At 41.2% G+C, this 27,476-nt stretch overlaps 1 protein-coding gene across 4 annotated transcripts in view; it reads right to left on the bottom strand.

Moving 5' to 3' along the window:
* The window catches only part of LOC143284634 (filamin-A-like), a 200,330-nt gene that overhangs the window by 6,592 nt on the left and 166,262 nt on the right, over positions 1-27,476 (bottom strand). For all 4 annotated transcript variants that reach the window (XM_076591504.1, XM_076591507.1, XM_076591505.1 and 1 more), the window contains 7 exons: positions 27,108-27,269; positions 17,646-17,849; positions 16,686-16,838; positions 15,536-15,664; positions 2,776-2,940; positions 1,497-1,598; positions 479-616 (listed from right to left, as the gene is read on the bottom strand). In XM_076591504.1, coding sequence (XP_076447619.1) covers positions 479-616; positions 1,497-1,598; positions 2,776-2,940; positions 15,536-15,664; positions 16,686-16,838; positions 17,646-17,849; positions 27,108-27,269 — 1,053 coding nt within the window. The remainder of the gene's footprint in view (positions 1-478; positions 617-1,496; positions 1,599-2,775; positions 2,941-15,535; positions 15,665-16,685; positions 16,839-17,645; positions 17,850-27,107; positions 27,270-27,476) is intronic.

Below are 27,476 nucleotides of genomic sequence, written 5' to 3'. Positions count from 1 at the left end.
AAATGTTAACTGTTTATCATTTCAATCCCATTTACAATCCCATCTTCACCCCCCCCCCCCCTCTCTCTCTCTCTCTATCACACACACACACACACACACTCCTGAACTGAGACTTGCACACTGGTTTTGCATAGTGAATAAATGACTGTCAGTATTACTGGTCAAGTTACTCTTGTGAATAAAGACACTTTCCATAAAATTACAGTCCAGGTCTTATCTTCTGGTATTTCTTTACAAAAACCTGCTTCATGCAATTATATTTTGCTTTTCAGGAAAAAGAAATCTACCTTCTACCCAATGTTAAAGACTGAGAGAATTCCTGATTCACTCTGTGTACATACATGAGAGAAAGAGAGAGAGAGAGAGAGAGAGAGAGAGAGAGAGAGAGTGTGTGTGCATGCAAGCATGCATGCATGCATGTGTCTGTGAGTATCTGTCAACATGTTCACCTGGGACAGGTGGGTGTGCGGTAACCTACCTGGTTCACTGACTGTGTAGGTGACACCACAGGACCCATCCTTTCTGTCCTGGAAGTCAATCTCTGCCTTGGAGGGGCCCTCCACGGCAATGGACAGGGCTCCAGCCCCAGCCTCACGGGTGTAGATGTTGAAGTCACCTGCATAATACAATAAATATTTATTCATCCAACTGTAAATCAATTGAGTGTTATGAGGCTCACCCCTCACCCCGCACATTATCTCAGCCAACAGCTGAATCTAACTAACACAAAACACGACAAAGATTGGACCAAAAGATCAGAAAGGAAAACATCTGAAGCTAGATGCACACAAGCAATTAATGGCACACACTGGCTTAATGTACACCCAACCACCCCTCTCCCCCAACTCACACCATGAGGTAATTATCAATGTCACTTTTATGGGAAGAGTCAGCAAATGTATCAACAATTTCTTCTTTTGGAAATGATAAAATATTCTCGTATCTTGTGGTACACGTCAGTATGCCAAGTGTCATGACAGTTACAGGGTAACACAAAGTTCCAAGCTCAGAATGCTGTTTATTTTATTTTCATTTTTCTCTTGGTCTTTTCTTTCTTTCACCTCCCCCACTCCTCCACCCCTACTCCACACCCCCACCAAACACACACACACACACACTCAATCCCACATCCCCTAACAGTTCTTTGTTTTTCTGACACTTCTGAAATATATCATTCAGAATCAACAAAATCACCAGGCGTTAGATGAAAAGGATGGGCAGGTGTTGTACTGATGCAGAAACTGTCAAGGAAATCAAGTGCGAAACAACAGAAAAGTAAACAAGATGTGTAAACAAAAGAAAAAATAAACAAAAGAAAAAAGAATGTCCTTGGACAACTCGCATACCAATCCCACATCTCCCTTTTTATCCATGTTTAATGTAAGCAATACCAGGGAGGTAATCAGTAATTGCCAGGTCTCTTAAATGCAAACGTCAGTCTCGGGATAAAGCCAGACAAGCCGAAAGCAGCATCCATGATAAGGAGGGAAACTTACAGGGTACCATCACCTCCCCTCTCTCCAGACCAAGGCCTGCAGCGTGCACCTTGTGAGATCCTCCACCGGTGATGGGTCCCACGGTGAACTGGAAGGGGCTGCCTGTTGACATCACATGGACATTCTGTTAGGTCTTTGTCTTCATATTCACGGTGCATAGACTTCACATCTCACTCACCCAGATTTATGGTTGTTTTTTTCTGTGTGACATGACTGTCTGGAAAGAGTAAAATGCTGATGTGTGTGTGTGTGTGTGTGTGTGTGTGTGTGTGTGTGTGTAAAATGCTGATTTGTGTGTGTGTGTGTGTGTGTGTGTGTGTGTGTTTGAAAAGGTTAGCAAGCTCTAACAACCTGTCAATCTTCCCTTATCTTCAGTCACAAGCACATTTCATACATGACCAACTTTACACAGATCAAATCTAATGTTCAAATATCTGAAATAAAATGCAGGAAGGATCCACCATCCCCTCAGATTCTAACAGGCATTCCTTTCTTTCTTATCCTCACACACTGGACTGAAAAACATCAAATTAAGTCCATTCAAGTTATTCATTTATCATTTCATGTGTAATGGAGCTGTGGCCTACAAACAGGAAACACAAACACATACATATTTACAGACACACCCACATGTACACACATTAGAAAGGTGACAACAGGCGACTCTCAAACTAGAAGGAACCACACTGAGGATGAAGAAACTGCACAATTTGCTTTGGAGAGAAAAAAAAAACGCAGAAGACTTTAAGAGCAACCTGTGAACCATCAACAGAAGCTGTTCAGATTCTCGCCTCAGGCCTCTTTCCCTGTTGCCAAATTAACAGGGAGACAAATGGCTTCTGCCACACAAGTGAACTTTTTGCCCCTGTGACCGAGGCGTTAACAACCTTGTTGTCCTGAAAACCCAAGGTACCAGTTTCAATTCTACAGGAACTCATTTAGTTCTTGTCAGAGATTATTCACGAGAGAGAGTGCTTTGACTGTGGGCAAAAGATAGAGGCTGTTGCGAAGAAAAGCTGATGCAGAGGCCAGAACAAAGAAACTGAAACTTTATTTCCAAACAAAATACTTTATCAAAAATAACTATGCTGTCAGGTTCCAAAGTCTTGGTCCTTCCTGGTCAATAACAGATTTGTTACATAAGATGAACATTTACTCCAAAAAAACTTGAATTTTGGAACAACACCCTTGCTGCTGAACTGTAACATAATACACGTACAGGTACAAACATATATACAAACACACAAAGAGATAAAAGACAAGAGTGGCTGCCACTGACCAGGAATGTGCATGTCTCTGTGCTTGACGCTGACAGTGTGGGTGCCCATCTCCTTGGGCACAAACTTGACGCTGTAGTGGTTGTCATCCAGGCTGGCCACATCACACAGCTCAGTCAGCCCTGATGGACTCTTCACCGAGGCTGTCATGTCAAATGGGCTGGTGCCTGGACAAAAACAATGAGCAATTTTAACATTCATGTCTTTAAACATATTCATATTCATAATTACAATGCAATAATTATCAATTAGAATCTTCATAAAGTGAGTATGTGAAATTCTTTTCTTTGGAAAACTATATATATGTGTGTGCGTACGTGCGTGCGTGCGTGCGTGCGTGCGTGAAGTAATTGTGACTGTATTCAGCAAGGACAACACACGCACATGCAAACATGCACATGCATACACACACACACACACACACATGCACGCACACACACATATATACACATGCAAAAAGTTGACAATCTGATAGTAGTTGTTTTTTTTATGTATGTATTATTTATTCACCCTTTTTTTCTTTTCTTTTTTTCTTTTTTTCTCCTCAAGGCCTGACTAAGCGCACTGGGTTACGCTGCTGGTCAGGCATCTGCTCAGCAGATGTGGTGTAGCGTATATGGATTTGTCCGAACGCAGTGACTCCTCCTTGAGCTACTGAAACTGAAACTGACAATCTGATTCCATCATCATGTTTAGAAAGCAGAGACCAAGCCAAGAGAGCGGGAGGGAGGGAGAGAGAGAGAGGGGGGGTGGGGGGGGGAGAGAGACAGACAGAGAAAGACCGAGACAAGAGACTGAGACACAGAGAGAGAGAAACTCATAACTTACAGTCCGTGTTAAAAAAAAAAACCATGATCATCAAAAGAAAACACATCGCAATTTTATTTCATTCCATCACGAGAGACCATCGGAGAGAGGGGTTTGCGGTGGAGGAGAGAGAGGGGGAAAGTGGGGGGGTGGGGACACAGAAGGAGAGATGGGAGAAGGGAGGGTGGTGGTGGGAGACTGAAGAGAGTGGAGGAGGAGAGGAATGAGAGAGGCAGAGAGAGAGAGAGAGAGAGAGGTAGTGTGTGTGATTTCTGTTGCTAATTACATTTTTTAATGAGTGCAATATGTATTCATGACTGCAACCCCCCCCCCCCCCCCAGCCCCTATAAGAGTGTATGCCTGACCGATCTATTCCTAAACCTACAGAAGTACACGTCTGTATATATTAAAAAAAAATTTAAAAAATAAAAAATTAAGTGGTAATGCTGCTCCCAAAAGGGTAGACTTGAAAAAGTAATTAAAAAACAACAAACAAAAAAAACAACTTTAAAACAATTTTTTTTTAAACTAACACACACACACACACTCTCTCTCTCTCTCTCTCACATCACTTAACTTAATGTATGTAGGGTATTGTGCCCACTCTCTCCATCCAGTCCCCCCACCCTCCTCCCCTAACATCCCCCTCTTTTTTTTCTGAATGGACAGACATTAAATCAGGTACTATGCACCATGTGCACAGACACAGATTGGCACCCCCCCCATGTTTCATGAATAAATCCATTTTAACATTTTCATTGACGGGTGCAATAGCCGAGTGGTTAAAGCGTTGGACTTTTTAATCTGAGGGTGCTGGGTTCGAATTTTGGTAACAGCACTTGTGGGTAAAGAGTGGAGATTTTTCTGATCTCCCAGGTCAACGTATGTGCAGACCTGCTAGTGTCTGAACCCCCTTCGTGTGTATACACAAGCAGAAGATCAAATACGCACGTTAAAGATCCTGTAATCCATGTCAGCATTCCATGAGTTATGGTAACAAGAACATACCCAGCATGCACACCCCCAAAAACAGAGTATGGCTGCCTACATGGCGGGGTAAAAACAGTCATACACATAAAAGCCCACTTATGTACATATGAGTGAATGTGGGAGTTGCAGGAAGAAGATGATTTTCATTGTGCCAAGTTTGTAAAATATACGGATGTGAATTCAAAACATTATTCATCTACCTTGCATGGAGAGAAAAAAAAAAACAGAACCAAAAAACCCACCTCCCTCCAACCACTTCATGCATAAATCATCACAACTAAAAATAACATATGATGAAAAGGGAATGTACCCGAACTGTAAAACAGCGCAGAAGTGAATTTTGTCAACATAGTCTCACACAGCTGGCTCCACCAGAGAAAGCAGTTTCACCGTGGTTATGCCCACACAACAGACATGATGTGTCAAAGGACATGTGGAGAAACGGTGAAGGTGAAACGTGTGTCTTGTGTGACGTTCCTGACAGCAGCTGACAGTGCTGGTGTGATGGACTGACAGTGTCCTCTTTTGTCTTGTATCATTATTCATACTGATTTTGTGGCTATTTAGTGATGTCATGCAGCATTCCAGATTCTTATTCATGCTATTTTGGGGTTTTTTTCTGCCCAAGGATGTCATATGGTATACTGCTGTTTGAAACTAAATGAGGTGTGCAAACATACATATGTGGCTGCCGGTGTGCACATGTCCATTTGCCATAAACAAACTGTGTGCATGTGTATCTGTTCACACAGATGAGTACACAGACACAGACACACACCCTTTACTGCCTTCTATTCTACTATCCAAAACAAGGCACAATTTATTCATATCTCCCCAGATGTTTTCTCTCTGTGTACAAGACAGGTACATCTCCCGACAGAGCCATCATGACTCACTGTAAAAAAATTCTTCACAACTTCTGTGTTTCTCAGGAAAGTAATTTTCAAAGCAATGTGCTGTTTCTTGTGCCCTTTTTTCTGTTGTTAAACCTTACTCATCCACCTCCACTTTTTCAATTCCCAACCCACTGCCCATTTTTGTAAAAGGCACACATTTCAGATGTTCAACATATGAATCACAGTGAATTTTGTTTTATTTATTTATGCTAGTGGTAGCAAAGGAAACTGGATATCAAACACACACAATGGTGGTGTGTGACCAGGTGCATTATGAAAGAGTTTCTTAAAAGAATGGAACATGTATTCTGATTACATGAAAAACAAGGTGAGTTTTCAGCTGGAGACAAACCCCATTCATTGTCAGACAAAGGGGCAGTTTAGTTCAGTATCTGTATGAAAAAATACAACTTTCTTGTCTCTTTCTGTAACAACCTCTTGTTTTTCTCTATGAAAACAATGTAAACTGCAGCTGAACATGCACATAGGATAGATTTGCAGATATACAAATTTGATTCAATTCTTGAGGAAAAAACTGTCAGTCTGGACAAAGCAATGAGGCAAGCAAAAAACCCTTGAACTATAGAAGAAAAACAAAGACAGCATAGCAAAGAGGAGAAACCCAACTTCGTTTTTTTTAAATGTCTCTATTTCTTAAACGTCACTCAAGATACAGGCTTGGGGAAAACAGGCAAAATCCACCTGCACAGAGAGAGAGAGAGAAAGAGAGAGAGAGAGAGAGAGAGAGAGAGAGAGAGAGAGAGAGCAGTCAGGAGGATTGGGAAAGGTTGCAGGGGACTACATGACAAAACTATTTTCATAGTCTGCCTACACATAGGGAACAGTCATTTCAGAAATGTCTTAAAGATAAGGGACTGGGTGGGACGGAGATACAGGAATGAGGTGCAGGGGAGATAAAGCTCTGGCCCTGGAGATCTATTAGCAGTGGTCAGAGAGTTAATCAAAGACGCCGTAAACAACAGGAATCCCCCGATTACATTACAGGGAAACACATCTCCAAACAACACCTGCAGCTCTACCCCTCAGAGAGGATGGAGAGAGAATGGGGGAAGGAGGGTGGGCAAGGGATCCCCTATAGCTCAGTGGCAGCAGAAGACAGGGATGGGGAGGGGACGACTATGAAAGGCTTTCACAGCATACCTGTTACCTGGCCGCTGGCCAGGTGCCCCCCTCAACCTTAGCTTTCCTTAGACAAGCACCAGACTTTACTTCAAGGATGCCAGGGTGTAACTTTAAATCATCATTCTCTCTCTCCATCTTCTCTCTTGCTTGTTAATTTTTTCTCTTCCAGAGTAGAGAAGAAGGTTGTGGGATAGTAAATGATAATGCCTAGTTATATGCAAGGTTACTCCAGCCGTCAGGTTAGGAAGGGAATACTACTGATATTTTCATTCACAATCTCAACCTTTTCATAGCATCATTAAGATTGTAAGTGGGTGTTTATGTGACTATAATGGTTTTCTATGTTAAGCTTTTGGTACGTGAATGTCATACACCTGACCTCTGAATCAGGCAAAGCAAATATTATCATCACATCTTTCACTCTTGCTGCTTTTATTTATTATTTCATTATCATATAATGTTGTGAGTTACACATTTTATCATCACATTTTATAAATCCCTTGTATGCAAATCATTAACTGTGCTCCTTTATTTATGTATAAATTTTAGCTGTTTACCAAGGTTGGTGTTTGTATTTTGGTGTGTAACAGATGTTATTAAGAATATGTAATTTTGTGGGGTTTGTCAACTGAGCTTTTGTAGTATTAAAGATTGTGATTTTACTGACTCATTTATGTGTTTGTGCTCCATCTGCTTACTCAGTTCATTTCAAATACTGGATTTGTAAAACCCTTAGAGCTTGCTTCAACATGTGTTATTGCACTTTACAAAAATATATTATCATCATCATTATATCATTATTATCATCACTATACCGTCTTTATTTTTAATCTGTACACACACACACACACACACACACACACACACAAACACACACACACACACATACATATATATATATATATATATAGAGAGAGAGAGAGAGAGAGAGAGAGATGTTCAAACAAACTGTGTGAATTCTGTTTTCAATAGTCTGTAAACACATTCTTTAAATACACCAGTAAATATATGAATGCATGTTCATGCAGAATGCTTATGGTACTTCCACACAATCACTTAACTTTTCATTTCATTACTAACTCACTCACTCACTCACTCATCACTGTATGTTTGATCACCGATTAGATTATCTCTCTCTAACACCATCGTTTTTCTTTCATTCCCTCAAAGACAATGGTGAGCAGAACCAACCTGCAGGCACACGGCAGAATGAATACTGACGCATCAGCGATCTGTAGGTAGACATGATACTGAACTGGGCCATCCTCTGTTTGTGCTTCACACTTGGTTTGAAATCCCTTATTCCATCACTTATTACACAGCATCGTTGTGATCCCCTTTCCACACAAACACACTGCCCAACAAGTTACCATGCTCCGAGTTACTCCAGAAAAAAACCCTTCACCTAACATGCAAACGCAGGGCGACGGAGCCAATGAAGAAACTTAGCAAACCTCTAACCTGCTTCCTCTGTGACAGTTCACATATGTACAGTGGTGTGTCGCAAATATTCTTCACTTCCTACAATCTCACACATGCAAGATGACCATCACTAATCACAGCACTGTGAACCCCATTAACCATCAACACAAATGTCACAAACTATACAACTCAAAAAATCATTCGCCACTGACTGTCAAAAATGTCTGACTGTCAAAAATGTAAACTGCAACTGACCTAAAAAATGACAACAAAACATCATAAACCAACAAATCATCAGGAACAACACAACAGTTAAAGAACAATCCACTGACAGTAATCCTCAGAAAGTACACAATGTCAACACTTCCACTCAGATTAACAGTCTGCTCAGAAAATATAATAGCCTGCACCTTTGCTTCAAGTACTGTTTCAAACAATAAAAAAAAAAAGAACTTATTTCAAAGAATCTGCCCAAACTGTATTCTGCTCATTCATGGACCGGCACTGCACAAAATGTGGAGGCAAAAAAAGGCAGGTGTGTCAGGACTAAAATAGCAAGACAGAGCCAGTAAGTCCTTCGGCACAGATGGAGAAATGAAGGTCAAGCAGAGATAAGTAGACACCTTAATACAGCATCGACCTTGCTGCAGCAACAAAGGAGAAACTCATAGTCATGGTTTTTCGGAGGTCTTTATGGATGCTTGACATAGATCATCCTCTCTTTCTCCCAGTGACTTGGTGGAAGTTCATTTATGTTTGCTTAAAAATGAAAGTAAATCCCCTTTTTTCTCTCTGTGGGTGTGACCATTCGTCACATAATCCCTCCCAACTATTTTCAAACACTGACATACAAATAAATGAACCACTGTTTCTATAAATACAATATAAAACAGAATTCTACACAATGATTCACAAAACTGTGTGTCTCAATCTCTTGTCTACACACTTTGTCCAAATATGATTTACATTAAGCACAGTTTTCATCACATTTGAACATTCTTGTTGATGTACTTGCCATGTATGCGCTGTGCCTTTCCTGCAGGAGTAGAAAATACTATAACTATGCTAGTAAATTTGCTAATGAACTTGACCATGAGTAAAGGGTACAGGTCAGTGTTTTGAAGTGTGGGTTTAACAGTTCAGAGCCCTAACTTAAATTCCATCTACTCCGGTACCTTTCATTCAATCACTCAGTAATGTTATCTACTGTAATGTCCCATATTCAGAAGCATTTATCAGTAACAATTACCACCATATCCATTCTATTTCATTCTCCACCCTGTATTTGACGTATCCTCCCCCCTGTCCCTAACCATTCTTTTTCTGTAAAAAGAGGATGAATTTTTGTTTAATGTCCCATCACACATACTGGTGATTGTAGATGTTTTCTTCAGTATTTATTTTCACATCTGAATGTTTTTATTTTCAAATGAAGGTGAAGAGAGTCGTGGGGGTATGTGAATGGTTAGTTGGGGGGAACCATCATTTACCATGTATAAGGAGAGAGGAATCAAAATGAATGTTTGAAATAAATATTCAAGTGCAATTACAGAAAAGTACTTAATGGGCTTTGTAAAAGAGAAGTTGCCAGTCTAACGAGAGGAACAACTGATAATCAATGCAAAAAGTCAACAACATCAATGTTCCCAGTGACTAGTGATGACACACTTTCATGCAGGTTAGAAAAAAAAAAAAAACACTGACATTATTTCACTACTATGAAACTCCCACCTCTCCCTTTCGCAGATTCATAATCATGATTCAATGTATCATTCATTCAATAGAAACAATTTTTGAAAAGCAAAAAAAAAAGCATAAAAAAAAACCCAGCCACCCCCCACCCTCTGCCCCTTGATATCCTCTCCTTACAATTAACCCATCTGATGTGAAAATCATTCCGATTCATATGTGCAACTCACTGCCACCTCCTCCTTCCAATCTCCAACCCTCCCACACACACCTGCCCTCTCCTCCCGCTCTCAGAGGTCCCACCCCCATGCCCTCAACCCCGCTTGCTCTCTTCTCTTTCAATCAACCTCAAAATTTTGTTTGATGCCGCCCCCTTGCAATTTCTGAAACCTTCAAGGGAGCTCAGAGCAGCAGCTAGAAGATAGGTCACTGCACTCTGTCCCTCCCAAGAGAAAAGAGGAAGATGAGAGAAGGGGTTGGGAGACAGAGAGTGCAAGAAAGGAAGATAAAGAGGACTGGATATAAAGAAAAAAGAAAGGGAGGAGAAAGGAAGGGAGAGTGTGTGTGTGTGTGTGTGTGTGTGAGAGAGAGAGAGAGAGAGAGAGAGAGAGAGAGAGAGAGAGTGAGTGAGTGAGTGAGTGAGTGAGTGAGTGAGTGTGAGTGTGTGTGTGTGTGTGAGTGTGTGTGTGTGTGTGTGTGTGTGTGTGTGTGTGTGTGTGTGTGTGTGTGTGTGTGAGTGTGAGTGTGTGTGTGCAGTTTCTGTAATCTTCAAGGGAGCTCAGAGCATTAGTAGCAAGATAGGTCAATGGAGCTCAGAGCATCAGTAGCAAGATAGGTCAATGGAGCTCAGAGCATCAGTAGCAAGATAGGTCAATGGAGCTCAGAGCATCAGTAGCAAGACAGGTCAATGGAGCTCAGAGCATCAGTAGCAAGATAGGTCAATGGAGCTCAGAGCATCAGTAGCAAGACAGGTCAATGGAGCTCAGAGCATCAGTAGCAAGATAGGTCAATGGAGCTCAGAGCATCAGTAGCAAGATAGGTCAATGGAGCTCAGAGCATCAGTAGCAAGATAGGTCAATGGAGCTCAGAGCATCAGTAGCAAGATAGGTCAATGGAGCTCAGAGCATCAGTAGCAAGATAGGTCAATGCACTCTGCCACCACCCCCACCCCATGAAAAGAGAAAGGGTTAGGAGACAGAGTTCATGAAAGGGAGATAAAGAGGACTGGACAGAGAGAAGAAAGGGATGAATGAAGGGAGAGAGGGAGACTGGCTGGAAGAGAGGAGGAGGTGGGGGGCACATGGAGTGAACGAGGGGAAAAGGAAGGACAGGATAAGGAATAGGTACACTAACAAAGAAGGCAGACTGAAAGATGGCCTATAGTACAATCAAAAACTTTCAAACTCAACAATTTTATAGAGATTTGTATTAAGATAGGTATGGGTAACAAATATGACACAGATCCTCAGAAACTATAAAAGAAATAAAAATTGGTTCAGAATTTCAATAAAGTAAAGGATACTATTCATCATAAAAAGATACCCCTTGCCCCCCTCTCCCAAACACACACACACAAACACAGATTCACACAAGAGTGAGTGCATGTCTCTGTGCACAGCTTTCCTGGAAAAGTTGCACCCCTGAAGTGATTCATCACCATGCATCATTTGAAATCCTATTTCCTAACTCTTCACCTGATACACCCCCCCCCCACCCCCCTCAGTCCAGCTCCTCAATCCCTCCCCCCCACCCCCACCCCCTACCCCAGCCCCACCCAATGGGCTCCATCTGTTGCTTTTTCTTCACGATCCACCTATCTCTGTACCTGTCTGGATGTTTCTTCCTCCTCCTCCCTTCCGCTGCTCCCTCCTTACTTTCTTTTCCTTGGCATTTTCAAGGTCTTAAGACACCTCAACATTGGAGGAGAGCTGGGCTATACAAGGGAGTGGGGATGAGTAGTGAAGGAAAGGTGGGGCGGGGAGGGGGTGGGGGTGAAAATGAAAGAAAGAAACCTGAGTCTGGCAGTCGAGAGGATGCCCCCGAGCGGAGTACACAAGCCACTTCATTACCCATGACGAAACAAAACAAAAACCATCTTCCTGCCAGAGCCTCAAGAGGGGTAAAGCGTTACGCCATTAGGTCAATGAGCAGGAACCATTCATACTCGCCAACTCCCACTTCTCATTCCTGCCCGCCCCACCTTCACGTGTTCATGCGTACAAGCACACACACACACACACACACACACACAAATATGAACTCACCACACACACACACACACACACACAAACACATATGCACTCACTATCACACCATAACATCTGCACAAACTAAAGCACACAGAGGGACAAAAGATGGGGTAAGCAGATAAGAAGAGCAGAGAAAGGAAATGGATTTCAGTCAAATTCCAGTTAAGTCAGGAATGAACACACTGTGAAGAATTCATCCAACACAGCCATCAATCCACACTGCCACTAAGTATCCCCCTCTGTCTCCCTTGTTTGTGCACAAGGTGTAGAACAGGCTGCAGCTATTTGCGAGGTGTGAGGATGAAAATAGTACCTGGGATTATTTCAGGCTCTTGGGGGTAATGTGTATCACAACACAACTAAAAGTAGACACTGGAATGCTTTTCTCAGATCCACGTTAAAGACAGACAGACAGAGACAGACAACACCAACTTTCTGAGACAGTGTGCCCACGTGTGGTGTAGTGTGGTGTGGTGTGGTGGTGTGTCTGTCTGTGTATTTGTGTCTGCACGCCTCCCTGCCTTCCTGCCTTTTTGTATGCCAACAATGTACTGACAATTTATTCTTCGTAGGAAAGACTTCAGTTGATAACAGAAGCTGCCAGGAGACCACCTGCTGAAGTTATTTGGAAGGGAAAAAAGGCAGCAAGGCAGCGTAGCATGAAGCCCATGGTTTCATTTATCTAGTTGGATGTGTGCGTGTCTGAGTTTGTGCTGGTTGATTTTGTGCTTGTGCCTGTATGTGTGTGTAAGCAAGTGTGTGTGCATCCATGTAATTCAAGCATATATGCAAACAGATGACTATGCATACACACACACACACACACATACACCCATGCATGCTAGCATGTATGGAAGTGCACATGCAGATCAAAATGAGCATTTCTATGTTGATGAAGGCAAGTTATATGTATGCACATTAACATCTCCATGGATTAAACCATAGCTTTATAACCTGAGAAGACTCTTTTCAACCAAGCTTCAAAATATTCAGCACAGAAGCTACTGCTGAGATGAAAGGAAGGAAGTTCTATTTTTCATGTTTCCATTATTCTGATTGTCAAAGTAACACTCCTTCAAATTCTTCCAGCTTTCTTGTCTGACGTTTTTTTGTTGTTTTTTTTGTTTGTTTTTTGTTGTTGTTTTTTTGTTTTTTTTGGGGGGGTCTTTTTATAATAGCACTTATCAAATGTTGATGTATGGAAGTGTTTCAACACTTTGTGTGTGTGTGGCAGTGTGTATGCACACTTGCACCTGTACACGTGAGCAAGTGCATGTGTGTGCCTCTATGCATCAAAGTGTATTCACCTCCTCTGTGCTTCCCGACAAAAGTTAATTCCATGAGAATGGCACTACTTCCACAAGCTCTTGGCAGTGGGTGCATTCCCGGTGGGGTCTGCAAGTTTACATTAGCGATGTGCTACATTCTCAACCACAGTGGTCGACCATGCTCCTGCTTCCAGTGCACTGGACTGCCTCCAGTCACCACAATGTCAACAACCCCCTCCCACCCCCCACACCTCCCCCACTCCACACCCATCCCTGTCTCCTTCACTTGAAGCTTCAGTCAAATTATGGTGAAGAAGATAGGGGTACATGGTGCTGCAAAAATGTTATGAGGCAAATGTTGTGCATTACTGTTGATGAGCAGGGACAGGACTAAGGCCCTTGGGGAAACAGTAAGGGTGGTAGTTGGCGGGAAAAGGGCAAGAAAGAGTAGAGCGTGAAGGAATGATGTGGTTATCTACCATGGGGTGGGGGGGGGGGAGAAGAGAAAGAGGGACAAAGAATGTATGTGCATGCACCTGAGTGTGAGGGAGAGAGATAGTGTGTGCATGTGTGTGTGTGCATGCATATGCGCACGCATATGAGAGGGGTGTGTGTGAAAGAGAGAGTATGTGTGTGTGTCTGTGTGCACACACATGCCTGAGGATGGAGTAAGTGATTCACAAGACTGAAATTCATGGATGAGTGAATGGGTTATGGAAAGACTTTCAAGAGGGTCTGGTGAGAGGTAGGATGACAGTATAATGTTTGGACATATCATCCAATAAAGTTTCGTATAAGAACTCAATACTGTGAGCAAAATGGACCTCATGCAAAAATGAAAAGAAAGAGGGGAGAAGGAAGAAGACAGATTAAGTGTGTGCACCTGTACAAATGTTCCAACTCCTATGCACAAACACATGTAAATATATCTTCAGTGTACATCATACCATAATTTGTGTGTGATGCATTATATGCTGCTTCTCCCAGCAGTGTATACAAAGCACACATTCCCACCCTTATCTACACCCTTCACTGTCAGTGTACCACACATACACAATGCATGCATCAAGCTTATCAGTGAAAGCAACACTGAAAAATGCACTGCACATGTCGGAACAACAGTCTGGGGGGGCATGCAGCCAGACTTCACTGCCTATCTTTCAAGTTCAACTGTTTTTCTGCAGTTCTGGACCCATGCTGACTCATTTCTTTCAACCCCCCCCCCCCCACCCCCCCCCCCCCCCCTCCCTCTTTACAGTCTGTGCATTTTGGGGTGTGTTTTTTCCCAACCCTCCATGCCTTGAAAATTATCTACACCCCCCTACCCCTGCCCCCTGCCCCCACCATCCTTTTACTAGGGCTTGAATTTCAGCTTTTACTTCCAGTTCCTTCTGGATCCTGTTCCCCCCCCACCCCCTTTTCCAACATCTCCCCATCACAAAAACACACACACACATACACTCACACAGACACCCACATCCTCATGCACACTCTCACACATCCTCATGCACAAGCTCACACACAGGCACACACGTCACACTGCACAGACAGACATGCCGCAAGTGTCTCACACCCAGATGAAGATAGCACCAAGTCTTTTTTTTTTTTCTTTCCCTCTTTTCTCAGCTCCAGCACCCCCCTCCTCACCCCCACCCAGCTGTTTTCACTATCTGCCTTCTTCAAGGCCTCTATAAAACATCTTTATCCAAGATTGGGAGCACATACTCTCTTTCATTTCATATTTAGGTCTGACTCACTCAGAGGAGGAAAGAGGGGCAGGGAGGAGAGAAAGGAGGGAGGGTGAAGACAGATGGAATGGAGAGCAAGAAGCTGAATGATGAGTGGCAAGAGTGGGTGGGTGCGGGGAGGGACAGAGACAGAGACACAGAGAGAGAGTGACAAGAGAGAGAGAGAGAGAGAGAGTGTGTGTGTGTGTGTGTGTGTGTGTGTGTGTGTGTGTGTGTGTGTGTGTTTGCTGCACAGGGCAATAGGAAACAAAAAGGTATCTCACTGGTCCTCAAAATGTGGTTGTACAGTTTGAGGTTTTTCAAGACATGTTCTCTGTCTTTCTAACTGCTTGTGTGTGAATGTGTGTGCACATGCATGTATATAACCATTATTTTCCTCCTGGTTTTGAAAATTTTGATGGGCGCTTTGATCAAAAACAGCTAGAAATGCTGGATAGCCAAGGCTAATCCAGCATGCACATGCAACAGAGAACATGCACACACATGCACAAAGACACACAAACACACACACACACACACACACACACACACAGATAACAACAGTACTCACCAGGGATCTTCAGACTCAGTTCACACTGGCTGCCCACATGGGTGACATCAGCCGCCGCCTTGTGGCGAGTGATCCTCTCTGTGATCTTGGCCGAGGGCTCTCCACCAATCTTCACACTGTATGGGCTGCCTGTAAGGTGTGAAAATCATGGGCAGATTAACACCAAGGCAGCATTCGTTTTACGTGTGAAAGGATACAATGTAAGGTTTTAAAATCATGGAAAGATTAACACTAAGGCAGAGGTCATCTTGCATATGAAAGCATACAATATTATAGTTGCATTCACTTTATATCACTTTACTGAAGAGAGAGTGGAACTGGCTTACTGTCACCTAACCCATGAACCCCCCCATCCCTCCCCATCCAGAATATTCTGGTATCTTCAATGTAGTGTTGCTAAGATTATTTATGTGAAAACATATATTAACATATGTTGATTAAGTCTCATCTGTCATAACCTCGTAGATCTATGTCTTAAAATAAATGCTGTCATGAGTGCTAGTAAATTGTCTGATTAGAAACATTTCCAACCAGCTTATCTGTGATTTGCATTCACAGAAATCACGCATCATCTTGACGAATAACTTCTCATAAACTGAGCTATCTTTACACAGTGACGCATACATGTGTTTACGTCATAAATCAGTGCCAACTTGCAAAACCCACTCCCCTCACCCCACCAACTTATATCTTATTTTCCTTCCCTTCTTTTACTCAAATAAAATACTGAAATCAATTAAACAGAAAAATGCATGGTCTGCAGTAAGGATAAAAAGATTTTTTGAGCATCATCAGTCAAGCATAATACATAGTCACTCCTGGTTTTAAAAACATCTACATGTGTATACAAAACATATCTCTCAAATCATCATCAACTGACTCCTTACGTCCCAGGTAGATCTACCTCCTTTCACCAGAAGGTTATGGTCACAGAAAATGCTTTTGTTTTGACAACAAGAGAAACAAAAAGCAGACCACAAGTCACAAAATCCTTGTGCTGCAGGCTACACAATAAGCATGGCGAGCCCTAAACATGGTGTACTGTGGGAGGAAATGTGTTGCGCAAAAACATTCAATCAGTCCAGATTGTATTCATTTCTTTATTTATATGAATGACAGGTGTGCTACAAAAGACTGTCAGCGTCCTCACCTGGGACATGCTGGTCAGCAAACTTGATGTTGATGATGTAGGTCCCTGGCTCAGTGGGTTTGTAGGTGACCCGACAGGTTCCGTCTTCGTTGTCATGACATTCAATGTCAGCCTTGCTGGGGCCTTCGATGGACAGGCTCATGCCCCCATAGCCTACATAACATGAACGGTGGATGTCACAAATGGCTTTTTATTTAGTTGGTGGAACTCTGTCCCAGATCCAATATGATAGTAGTAAAAAAAAAAAATAAAAAAATAAGAAAAGAAGAAGAAGAAAAAAGAGAAGAAAAAAAGCAGAAGAACAAGGGGAAAAAGAAAAAAAAGAGAAAAAAAAAAGGCCTCAGAAAGTGAAAGACCCCGGACTGGTAAGGTCAACAGATTCGCATGCAGATAAATAAGGATTTGTTTGCTTTTTAAAATCACTGACACATATGAAAGTCAACAGAAAATTAAAACTGCCATGCAATCAAGCAAAATAAATCATAAAATGGATAAATAAATAAATCTAAGAATATCACAAAATCACTGCAAATTCCCACTAACAGCCTTAAATGCTACTTGTCTGATAAGTTAGGCTAACAATCGTTCAATGTTTTTGTTTTATCAGAAGAAGTAATTATCAATGTTCTGCCAGAATTACCAACATCTCTCCTTTCTGAAAGGATTATTAATGCCATGCTTAACTAAAATGCACAACATCTGATGGACAGGACATATCAAAATCACAAAACACACACACACACACACACACACACACACAGATTTGGCAACAGTCCTCTAAATCTTTCTCAAATAATATCAAATAAACATCTAAACTGCAAAATTATTCATGATGTTTAAAAAAAAATTTTTAAAAAGGAAAAAAAAAAGAAAGAAAGAAAAAAAAAAAAAGAAGTGTACTGCTAAAATGCCAAACTAAAGCATCTGACTTGGGACAAGCATATATATATATAAACTCACCAGCATCTCTTGTGTCCACAACAAACTCGTTGATCTCATTGGCCATGCCCTCCGTCAGGCCTTTGCCGGAGACCTTGACCTTGCTGGCGTTGCCAAGCTCACTCTCACCCACCATGATCTTGAAGGGGCTGTTGGCGATGTGCTTGCCATTGCGGAACACGTTGACCAGGTGCTCACCTGTCTCACGGGGAGTGAAGGTGATGCCTGCAACACAGGAAATCTGATGATGTTAGTGCTGATAGTGATTACAGAACAACAGCTGAACTAAGAACAATGTGACAAATTGATGTTTAGTCCTGACAGTGATTATTAAACAACAGCTGATTTAAATAATGTGACAAATTGATGTGTTAGTGCTGACAGTGATTACAAAACAACAGCTGATCTAAAACAATGAGGCAAATTGATGATGCTGTTAGTGCTGATAACGATTACAAAACAACAGCTGATCAAAAACAATATGATGGCATCCACAAGATTGTTCTGTACATTAAAAAAAAGTCAGCAGACCACACAGGATGGGCATAATGATGATCAAACAATCATCACACAATAAACCTACATACACATATCTAGTTTCTCATTGCAATAACCTCCACCATCCCCCCTTTTTTCTTTTCCTGCTGGAGACAAAAGTATCAAAATATAAATATAAAGAACAGTGGTGAGAAACTGTGCTGTATGAATGATTTTCATTAATTTGTTGTTCTTGTTGAGAATATTAATACACAATCAGTTAACTGAACAGCAATAGTAATTACCTCTATCTGGGCACTGGCAATTGATACAACCTTACAATTTTCATTTTATTCTCTCTCTCTCTCTCTCTCCACTCAACACTTCTGCACCTAGGATACCTCCTGTATTCAAATCCACATTTTCAAACATTTCATAATAACAGGCTAAAACAGAATATCACATAAAGGACTCTTCTCCTCTTAACACCATGCATAATTTGTATGGAGCTGTTACTGTCATTTCAATTTTTTTTCCCTCTTTGCTATTTATTCCCCATTCTCATTTATCCACAATTAAGAAATCCTGCTTATATCAGCTTAGTAATATTTCTGCGACATCTTCTTGACTGTTTGTGCATATACACGCTATTACTGTATTAGTCAATATGAATAACCATTTTTAAAAACATGTTTTTGGCCTCATCTGCTGGTTTTCTATACTATTTGCCCAAACCTGCAGTGCAACAAAAACAGAGCATTTGATTCAAATGTAATGTTTGTTTGTTTTTTTTTAAACTGATTCCAGCTCAGCCCACTTTTCATCCTTGCAAATTCTTGACAGGGTTAATGTAGGTAATCCACTGGTTTTGTTACAAATCTGCAATAATGATAATAATTTGAACTCTAAATACAATCTTTGACTTTCTTAGAACCTTAGAAAATCTTCTATTTCTTAATGAGTAGTTTGGTTCTTCTTTGGCTTCTGCAACTGCCATAGAAAGGAAAATGCCAAATAATCTTTCAAAAATGTATTTTAAAGATAAATCAGATAATTCTGGTAAAAGATTCATCACAAAGGAAACTGTTACGTAGATTTTTTCCCTCCCACTAAAGGAGCAGAGGACGTGGATGGGGTTTCAAGCTGGATAAATGCAAACATACAATTATGTCCAGTTGGGTGGGCTTAAGTCCAAAGTTACACTGTTGACTGCAGTATTGGTTCACAATGAGTTAACAAGAGACTCAGTGAGCAAAGGAAAGCAAAGATGATCACAAGTTTCTGCAACTAATTAAGAATATATAAAAACAAATGTGAGTGTACATATACCCCTTGTTGTTGTGGAAGATCTTCGTTCTGTTCTCACAGTAACAATCTCTCTTGTAGCCATTTTCAGAAATTCTCACAATTAACTCCACACCACACAAGAAAACCTCCCAAAAAGTACTCTGAAGCTCAACAGGAAAGCAAAACACTCTCAAGCTGGGAAGGGATAAACCTAAGAGTTCCGAAAACACACCCTCTCTCGACAAACCACCAGCACAGCTATGACCCGCAATCAAAACCCACAAATCAGACACTTCCCATCTTCAGCACCGTCCAGAAGTGATTCACTCTACCAATACCCCCTTTGCCACTACCACCTCCATGCTCAGCTTGCTCTGCTTCCCTCCCACGACATCCTCCAAGCCCAACATACAAACCTGCTCAAAATCTCTGGAAGAATCTCATCAGGAATTTTAACCACCAAGAATAGATTTTTGGAACTATATTTGTAACTTACCTCCTCCCCTACCCTTAACCCCCACCCCTCACCCTTTTTGTCCCCAAAATAAAGCAGCTTGTGCACAACCTTTGGTTGATTCATAAAGTGTGTTCTCAAAAAGGAAAGGTTTTTTGGAAGAGGAATAGGAGGCAGGGTGAGAAGTGGGATGAAGGGGGTTGTGAGGGGGGTTGGGAGGGGAGGGAATGAGGACTTCAGGGAGGATACACGGCCAGTTACAGATACCTCAGACGGTCTCTACTTGATAATCTTCTTCTAGAACTGGCTGAAATCTTGGGTTGATGGGGAGGAGCTAGCCAATCTGGGTGCAGGAAGGTGTAAGGAAGGCAAAAGATAAATGCAGCAGACAAGGTGAGGGTGGTGGTGATGGTGGCAGTAGAGGGAATGGGAATGGGAGGGAGCCTGTGGCTAGACATGGAGAGAGGGGTGGGGAAGGCAGATAGGAGGGGGGGGGGGAGGGTAGAGGAAGGGGAAAAACTATCAGAAGATAAGGGATATAAGGGACAGAGGCAGGTAAAATAAAACAGAGGTTAGCAGATGAAAAACAAAAACAGAAAAAAAACCTAATATAGGGGAGAAAAGAAAAAGAAAAATCTTCCAACAATCTCAGGGTTTCACCTAAAGGAGTGATGAGAAAAGATGATAAATGTACCAGTACCATTCACCCCAAATGAAAGAAAGATACAATCTAAAACAAGACAATGGGCAGGTGAGACAACAACAATACAAAACTGAACCTCTCCTACCCAACCCAAGTATCACAGAGATGATCCTACACGATAGGCACCCAACAGAACAATCCTGCACCATCACCTCTCCAAAGCTAAAACAAAAACTGCTGGGAGACAGAGACAGAGAGAGAGAGAGACTGAAAGAGACACAGAGAGAGAGGGAAGGAGATAGTCAGAGACAGAAAGAAAGAGCAAGAGAGAGACAGAGAAAATGAGGCAGAGAGAAATAGGTGGATAGGGGGAGAGAGACAGAGAGAGGGATGGGTGAGGCAGCCAGAGAGAGGCAGCAGGGGGTTAGATAAGAACAAAAACAGCCCCAGCAAGTTTTCAAGAAGATTGCCAACAGTGTGAGGCAGAGAAAATAAAAAACAATGAAAAACAAAACAAAAAAAAACAAAAAAAAAACCCAACCCCAAAATGAAAGGAGGGAACGGGAGGTTACAGTCAGAACTGATACTCCCCCCCACCCCCCCTCCCAAAAAATTATCCAGCTTACCACCCGGTGGTCATGCCCCTGTGTTGGTTAACAATGGCAGGTAAATACAAAAAGGCCAGTGAACCCTGAGGTAATTGTCACTCCCCCTTCCCTTCTCTCTCCCCACTCAAGCAACTCCCCAGACAACACATAAGGTGGATCAGTTTTTCAGCACATTCTCACCAACACCAGACATGTAAACAGGAAAGAGACAGATGGTACTCCACTCAAAGACAGCAGATCAGATTTCTGATCATGGTTTGGGATGTATAACCTTTGCGCACATCACTTTCAACAGACAAACTGGGGGCCACACTGAACTTAGAAAGTTGGTAAGATACTCAGGAAAGGTGAAATGTCAGTCTGATATATGAAAAAGTTACAGACAGTTAAACTGACAGGTGAGAATGTTCAAATGACAGCTGAAAGGAAAACACACTCCTAATTGGCCAGCAGTAAACAGGCACTCATATAAAAAACAAAACAAAAACAACCAATCAAACTTAATGAGGGAAACATTTTGAGTCAACAGAGACATCTGATTTTTTTTTCTAAAAAGAGAGGAAAAAAACAAAAAACCAATCCAATAGACAGAGGCTGTAACATAAGACAAACAATGCAATGGAAATGTCACAACAAAAATAGTCCTCTTGACAAATGGAGCAATTAGAAAGGAAAGCAAACAGTACCTTCCCAAAATTCCAAAACGAGAGAGAGACTACAGAGATGCCAAAAATATCACTCTCAAAGATCCAAACTATAAATAATGTCCAAAACCATTCCTCAACATCAAAACAAACACCAAAATGTCACTGACGAACTTGAAGTAAAACAAAAAGACTCAGTTCACATAATGAACCATACGAACATTACCAACAAATACTTGCTATCTGTTAAAAATCGGGGATGCAGTAAAGCAACCAGCTAAATCTACAGTTCTAAAGGTTGCTGACACACAGTGCCCCTGCCACTGCCCCCTCCTCCCCTCTCCTCTCTTGTCAATCACATCCACAGCTTACATTCATGACCTAAATATAAAACCCAGCCAAGCGTAAGCACACACACACACACACAAACCAGACATGGTGGCTATATACCAAAACATGCACGCACACACACACACACACACAAATATCCCAAACATCCAGATTTCAGACAGATTCCTGATCAAGCCTGCCAACGAAAAAGACTACCTGTTTGGCACCTCACAAAGTTCACCTAAATGTGTGCACACCATTTCAGTCAACATTTAAACCCTGCATTCCCACAACCAAGCCACGTGGATGTTTGTCTGAATGCCTCAAGCAGCAACAGTTAATCCCTTCAAGCTGCTAAAGAGAAAAGCATTTCACAAGGAGAACAGAATGTAAACAGGTAAAGCCAGCAAGAGAAGGGGAGGTGTGAATCAGGGAAGAAGGGAGGGATGGGGTACCGAATCCATGCTGATTAGGAAGTGGTAATCTTGTGATGAGGAGCAGTAAAGTCAGGAGGAAAGAGGTCAAACAGGAAGAATATGCCATCTTGAAGGAAAGTCGATGCAAATGGGAAGGGAGGAGGATGAATCCAGAGGGAAGGCAGAGAATAGGGCAAGTCAAAGAGACAGAGAGTAATGAATGTAGGAAAAGTAGAGGGAGGATGAGATGAATGCATGACAAAATGCAGAATGAATCCTGAAGGGAGCAGGGATTGGTGGATGCACAAAAGAGAGAGGGGAGAAGTGGTCATACCTGTTGAGGCATAAAGGAATAGGACACTGTAAACCACATACCCCTTCAAACCACAACACCCCATTACTTTTATAAATCAAGTGAATGGTCAACCAATTAAACCAGCTACCTCACCAGCAAATAAAGCCAGGAAATGATGAACCTTCTGTATACCATTACTTTATACAGGGAGAAAACAATGTCTGGGGGACAAATGGAGGGAAGAGGAAGGACAGGTAAAATTCAGAAGCAGAGTTCACAGCGCACATAGGTCATGAGACCAGACAACTGGAACTCAGCTGAGGCAGTTAACTTAGCTTGAGATGTAAGCCACAGGCATTTGCGAGACACAAGATGGAGTGAGAAGGACACTTATAGTCATGATATAAAATTTAATCAGGTGATCAATTTGCTGCAAGCTTTATCTGTCTGCATCATTACTGGTGGAATCACTATAATGGGTTTTATGCGTCTCCACCACTCATGATATAACTGAAATTAACACCACAATTTATCAATGTAAAGTAATGGCTCAATAATGCAAAACACACAAACAATCTATTACAAAACAGCCCCTCCAAAATATTTCTGCCCTAAGAATAGCTCAGTAAAAAAATTTAAAATCACTTCAAAATAACTAGTATCAAAATTACCAGACATTTAAAGATGTGTGTTTTCTGTTACTATGAAAAACTGTGATTGTGTCTATTCTAACTTCACAGTCACACATTTCACAATCAACTTTTCAAATTAAAGATGAAATGTGTTTCAATTTTTCTAGGCACTTCATGAAAACTCGACCACATGATATGAACTTTGTCCAGTTCTCCAGAAATCCCCTTCCCAATCTTCCAGTTAGCTGTATCACTCAAGATGGGTCTAAACTGTAACCATGAAATGTGAATTTAACCAACTCTTCAGAAATGGCAGGAAATGGGGGGCATAACTCAAACAGATGCTCCAAATTAATGAAGAAAAAAAAGAGAAAAAATTATAAAAGCACTGACATGCGCACATAAAACATAAAATCAAAAAAGTTGGACTCTTTGCAAAATAAATGTCAATTTACCAAATTCAAATTTACAAATATCCACACAAATTAAATATGAGTAAAAAAAACAACAACAAAAAACAAAAAAAATAGTAAAGATAATAAGTGAATAATACGAGAGAAAAATCAACAACAAAGACAAAAGAGGAGGATAACAGAAGCACATAATTGTTTTAAGGATAAGACACTGTTCAAGACTTCAGAAATATCCCTGGCATCCTGGCTGATTTCCGCTAGATAATCAACTTTAAACACTTCACCCCTTGTCTGCTAGCCAACCCACAAGTGCCCCTGGTGTTCTGTGCTGAGCTGATTGTATCATTAGGACACTGTTGGCTGGGTTTTGTATTGGCTATTTTTAAAACAACTCAAGAGAAATGTGATTTTTAATTACTTAAGAGTGTAATGTTAGAGAGAGAGAAACCATGCTGCCAAAACAGTTATCAAAACCTGTCAAAATATTTGCCATATGAGCACTCTCTTAAAACCTCTCATCTTTACACCAAGAGTTCTGAACATGCTTTGTGTGTGAAGTTTCTTCTAATTCTCTGTCAATGACAAAGTAGGCATTGTCTGGACTGGAATACAGCATATAACGATTTAACAAATAGAAAAAACAGAAAATGATTAATGATACTTGATGCATCGCGCGCGCACACGTGTGTGTGTGTGTGTGTGTGGGTTATGTTCGTGTGTGTGTGCGTGAGTAGGCAAGTGTGTGCAACTATCAGTTAGTTCCAAGAATAATTCAGACAAACAATTTCTTCATCCGGAAACATTGCAGACAGTAAGTACATAAAATAAAATAAATCACAAGCAACAACCACTCAAAAGGAACTGGAACACCTCCAGCAAGGGAACAAAAAACCCACAAAAAAAAAAGAACTTTTTTCCCATTTAGAAATACCAGTGCGTACACAGCTCAACAGTAATGGAAGAATGGGTGAGGCAAGTGCAAAGAGAAGAGGGGGATGGGGGTGCAAGGAAGTACAGGGGAGGAGAGGGAATCTGGAATGTAACAGGTATGGGTGGATGTGGGGATTTGAGGGGCCAGGGGGCCGGGGGGGGGGGTGGGGGGGGGGGCGTCAATGAAAGATGGAATAACCAGTCACCTCCTTCTCTACCCTCCTACCCTCATGTCAAAACTGAAGTATTTTTGTACAGGTGCATGTATCATTTTCTCCTTTTTTTTCATATATGATGACAAACACCCACAGCCTGTACCATTCATGATTCACTTCCACATTCACCTTCCTGCCTCCTTCCAACTTTTTCTCTTCCTCTACCCCAAAATTACAAAGACAAAATATTTCACTCCACTTTCAGGTAAAGAAACAGGTGTTAGTTTTCATCACTGTCTGTTGTGCAGTAACAGGAGCTGGCAATTCTGTTTTGTTTTATACATACATAAATAAATGAACAAGATCTCAAATTCTCCCAAACACTGACAAAATAGCTAAAATACAAAACAAATAAGGGAAGAAATGGAAACAGAGAGAGAGAGAGAGACCTCTCCTATCGCCAAAATCAACACTACAAAGATACAAAAATAGATTAAAGTCTTGGGCTGAAACTTCAATCAGACAATTTTTTTTTACTACATTGTACTGAGACAGAGATCAAGGCAGAGAGAGAGAGAGGGTGGGAAGGAGGGTGCAAGATAAGAGAGAGAGGGAGGAAGAGGGACACAGAGAGAGAGACAGAAGGGAGGTGGGGGGGGGGGGGGGGGGGGGGGGAGTGAGAGAAAGAGGAACCAAAGAAGCAGGCAACCACCTCTTCCCTAATCTTCCAAACTCAGACTGACAATGATAAGAAGATGCTGGTAATTGAAATTCCACTCATCATGTTTTCTGGAACACAACCAGAGTTTTGAAGGCAGTATGTCTACACTGCACCAAGCGTTTTTTTCAAGACTCGTGTCTGACCTCAATCTGTCAAATGTTCAAAAATGATTTCACTTTATCTCAGTATTTCCCTCATCTGTGCAAACAGTTGGGGGTTATATGTGTGAATGTGTGTGTGTGGGGGGGGGGGGGAGGGAGTGATAGAAAGTAGTCACTACAGTGGTAGCTTCAGAGTGTGGAAGGTAAAATGGCTTAGCGAAGGCATGCAACAATCAGAAGAGGAAGTGCACAGCAGGTTGTATAATTTATTACAGTTACCAGGTGTATACAGCTGGCCAACATTGTAACTCAAAAAAACAATATGATGAAAACACCACCACACAACATTTAACAAAACTATTAATAAAGATCTTCTGAATTATATGTTCTTTAACCACACAGCATTCCAAAAATTCATGCACCATTTTTTTTTTCTGAGCTGCTTTCTAAAACTTCCAGGAAGTCACTTCTTTTTCTTAAACAAACCTGCCAAAAGAAAAAGAAAAGTCTAAAATATTCATATAAAACATACCTGAATTTTTACAGACTTTAATTAAATGCCCTTCAAACAATGTTATGCTGAAATAAAAAATGCACCTGTGGGGCAATTGAAAGTTTCACTTGCCCTCATCTGCTTTTTGTCTGTCCATTCTTCAAATAACATTTTCAGATTTTCAACAGGTTTCTGACTGTATTTTTCAGAATGCTTCAGTACTTTTTGATTTTGATCAAACTTTGAAGATTGGCCCTATGGGATCTGTTTTCTAAATGATTCTTACATAATTTTCTTTGTTTAAGATTATAATTTAGAGTAAGTTAGACCAGGGTCCCCCCCCCACCCCCCCTTTTTTTTTTTTTTTGGTCAAGTTTAATAACATATCTATGATTTTTTTTTTCTTCACTCAGATACAGGCCAACAAGTGACATTTTTCATGCATATATGCACATAATGCTCAGAGTACCTACTTTTCCTGTCTAATATCACAAGTAAGTTAAAACATGTGTAAATCATGCATAAACACACACAACCAGCACACACACTGATAATAATTTCTGGAAAAACCAGCAAGCATACAGACAAAAACCCAGTGATATATGGCCACTGAATTATGTCTCACAAAGAAGCACACAGGAGGAGGTACGCAAAAAAAAAAAAAAAAAAAAAAAAGGCATGCAGACAGACAAGAGAGACAGGACACATAAACCAAAAAATAGGATTCAATCTTTCGTTGGAAGCTCAATATTCCACTGCAAATTTAGAAAACGCCTGAGTTAAAAATGTAAAAAATGTAATTTTTTTTTTTTTTTTTTTAATAAAAGAAAAAAAAAAAGGAAACCTGGATGAATAAAAACAACAAAATCTGAAGAGTTACTAACCTAAGTGGCCATTGGCCAGACGTTTGAGCAGACACGGCTCTTCCCGGCCAGATGGACTGCGAATGGAAGCAGTGAGATCAGAAATATCCGTTTCTGTCACTTTCAGTGACACTTCACTGCTGCTGCCCACGGACAACTGTGCCCTCTTTCGTGGTTCACCCTCTGCAAACATTCCTCGGTTATTAATTTACTGAATTTTTGTTTATGCATGATTGTGTGTGTGTGTGTGTGTAAGTGTCGATGTTTGCCCAGATATGTTTGTGCATGGTGTATGCATGTGTAAATGCTTGCCCTTGTATCTGTTTGTGTATGTGTGGAGGTGTGGATGTTTGCCTGTGTATCTGTTGTTTGTGTATGTGTGGAGGCATG

Source organism: Babylonia areolata, chromosome 8, assembly GCF_041734735.1.
Source record: "Babylonia areolata isolate BAREFJ2019XMU chromosome 8, ASM4173473v1, whole genome shotgun sequence".
Classification (NCBI taxonomy): Eukaryota; Metazoa; Mollusca; class Gastropoda; order Neogastropoda; family Buccinidae; genus Babylonia; species Babylonia areolata.
Note: the sequence above shows the minus strand (reverse complement) of the source record. Positions and strands in the feature narration are given on the sequence as shown.